General features: G+C 39.1%; 1 protein-coding gene across 1 annotated transcript in view; it reads right to left on the bottom strand.

Moving 5' to 3' along the window:
• Nucleotides 1–1,678: 1,678 nt before the first annotated feature.
• HMX2 (H6 family homeobox 2) overlaps nt 1,679–2,845 on the bottom strand; it is a 42,764-nt gene continuing 41,597 nt past the window's right edge. Inside the window, exon 3 of the mRNA XM_066598845.1 lies at nt 1,679–2,547. Within this exon, the coding sequence (XP_066454942.1) occupies nt 2,018–2,547 (530 nt within the window). The 3' untranslated portion in view covers nt 1,679–2,017. The remainder of the gene's footprint in view (nt 2,548–2,845) is intronic.

Genomic DNA, 2,845 nt, shown 5'->3' with positions numbered 1-2,845 from the left:
TATATATATATATAGCATTTATCTAATACCTAATACATAACATTACATACACACACCTTATATATACATATATATTTAAGTTATTAGATACATGCTTTATGAATTCATCACTAATATATATTTTTTTTATTAAATACTGTTTATAGTAAGTATAGCAGAGCTGGGCTATTAATTCATATTGACCTGTGTAATCCAATCATTGACACCTTAAGGCCAATTTCAGATGAGCGTATTGTAACATGTCCGTAATACGGATCCATATTACGGATGTGCTACAGATGACATTACAACCATAAATCGTCAGTATTTGCCCTCATACATTTTATTTTACACTAGACAACTACTGATTCGTATTCACGCAATATAAAGTAATAACAATATGGAGGCAAAAAGTGGAAAAAAGGGCATGCTGCATTTTTAAAAAACAGTTGTGAAAAATACTTCCATGTAAATATCGATTTTTAGTACCTTGCTATTGTGGTCCGCAAAACAAAGACCAAATACGGAGCAAAAATATGCTCATCTGAAGGTGGCCTCAGGCTGTGTGTGCATGGGCATTGTTTTTTTTTTTTTTTGGTAAGTCCTGAAAAATTGGTCCGATTGTGAAATTTGCATGCGTTTTTGCTATTTTTACCTGCGACTTGCATCCATTTTGCATCTATTTTGATGCACATAAACGGATAAATGTACAGGCTCTGCACTTTCTGATTCTTTTAAATTTTTATGGTCCCCATAGTTACATCAAGATGTATAGCACTCACATCATGCAAGAGCAATAAGATTTTTTTACGCACCTATTGACTTGAATGGGCGATTGTCATTTAAAAATCGCACCAAAATAGGATATGCTTTTTTTTTTTACTTGGACTGGTCGTCTGAGTAAAAAAAAAACCACATGTGAATATAACAGTTCAAATACATAGGTTCTATTTCTGTGTGATTTCAGCTTGATTTTTTCTTTTTTTTGGGGGGGGGGGGGGGGGGTGGAACAATCACCCATGTGAATATACCCTTACATAGGACTGCAAATAAACTACTCAGAAGAAAGTGTACATAGTTCTGTATAAAAGTTTTTAGGCAGGTGTGGAAGAAAATGCTGCAAAGTAAGATTGCTTAGAAGGAGTCTGATTGTCTCCAAATTTATTCTGCAGCAGGACAACAGCCCCAAACATACAGCTAATGTCATTAACAGGTATCTTCAGCATAAAAAAGAACAAGGAGTCCAGGAAGTGATGATATGGCCCCACAGAGGCCTGATCTGAGCATCATGAAATCAATCTGGGATTACAAGGAGAGGCAGAAGGATTTGAGCAAGTCTACAGCTATAGAAGATCTGTGGTTAGTTCTCTAAAATATTTGAAACAATCTTCCTGCCGAGTTCCTTCAAAAACTGCGTGCAAGTGTACTTAAAATAATTGATGCTGTTTTGAAGGCAAAGGCTGGTCACACCAAATATTGATTTCGATTTCTCTTTTGTTCATTCACTTTGCATTTTGTTAATGAACACTTCTATATTTGAAAGCACTCTTACTTTGCAACATTTTTTCCACACCTGCCTAAAACTTTTGCACAGTGCTGTTTATATACACAACATAAAAATACAAAAACCTGGGTAAAAATAAAGTTACTCCCCACTTTTACCCAATGAATTCAGCAAAGAAAACCCATAAACCCATAGTAGAAATGCAGATATTGTTTATTACAAAACCATTTTCTATACTTGTATACAGAATACTTCCAGTTATATAATGGAGACAGCCTCTTCTCCAGGGGTAAGAGATTGTCCCCAGGCCCCTGTAGAAGCCACACTGGCATATAACACTAATAATACAGACACCTGGAGAAGGGACGGGTCTTTAATAAAAAATAATATATAATAATAAAATTATGTAAATAATACATAGATACATACATAGAAATCTGGTGCAGCAGATAATGGAGATGAGTCAAGGTGGGCGCATACACATGGTGTATTATTGTATTTCCATTTTGGTGGGTTGGCACATGGGGGCAGCAGTCAGTACTCCAGTTTGTTGTATAGGTTATACAGAGGTAAGGACATATTGCTGCCTGAATAGTACAAGGGGGCTGGAAATGCAATAGACCTGGGCACAGGCACCCTTAGAACAGAATTGTCTCTAAATACTAAGGGCATGCCCACGAGAGTCTGGGCAGAGGCGTGGGCTATGTTAGCAGCTTCCAGTTCAGCAGACAATTGTCTCTTCCATTTGTTCCTGCGGTTTTGAAACCAAGTCTTGACCTGGGTCTCTGTGAGTTGGAGGCTGGAGGCCAGACAAGCCCTCTCTGAGCTGCTGAGATACCTCTTCATGTCAAAGGTGGACTCCAACTGGTAGACCTGGCTTCTGGAGAACACTGTCCTGGTCTTCTTCTTGGAGCTGCCCTGCCTGTCCCCATGAGCCTCCCTCTGCCTGTCTCCCGCTGTGCTGCTGGGGGTTAAAAGTCTCTCCTTGTCCCCAGGATAGTCCTGCTGAGAGGGAGAGGGCAGCTGGGTCCGGGGTCCTGAACTGGGAGGTCCTTGTATGTTATCTGCAAGAAATCACCAACAAGTCAGTCACTGCCTGCTCCTCCATCTGTGCCTATAAGATGCAGGGGGTGCTGGCATCCAAAGTGTTAAACTGTTTGCAAGCAACTAAACGCAGAAGACCAATAAACTATACAAATGATGACTATCTGGAGTGTGATGAATGTGTTGATAATTATACATTGGAAGTGGTCATAATTTCTATGTTTTATGTCACCTGAAGTAGCGTAGCAAAGTATGTTCTGTAGCAAAAGATGCATTTATCCTTCTACTTACAGACGATACATGGAAGGAAAGATAGAT

Source organism: Eleutherodactylus coqui, chromosome 4, assembly GCF_035609145.1.
Source record: "Eleutherodactylus coqui strain aEleCoq1 chromosome 4, aEleCoq1.hap1, whole genome shotgun sequence".
NCBI lineage: Eukaryota > Metazoa > Chordata > Amphibia > Anura > Eleutherodactylidae > Eleutherodactylus > Eleutherodactylus coqui.
Note: the sequence above shows the minus strand (reverse complement) of the source record. Positions and strands in the feature narration are given on the sequence as shown.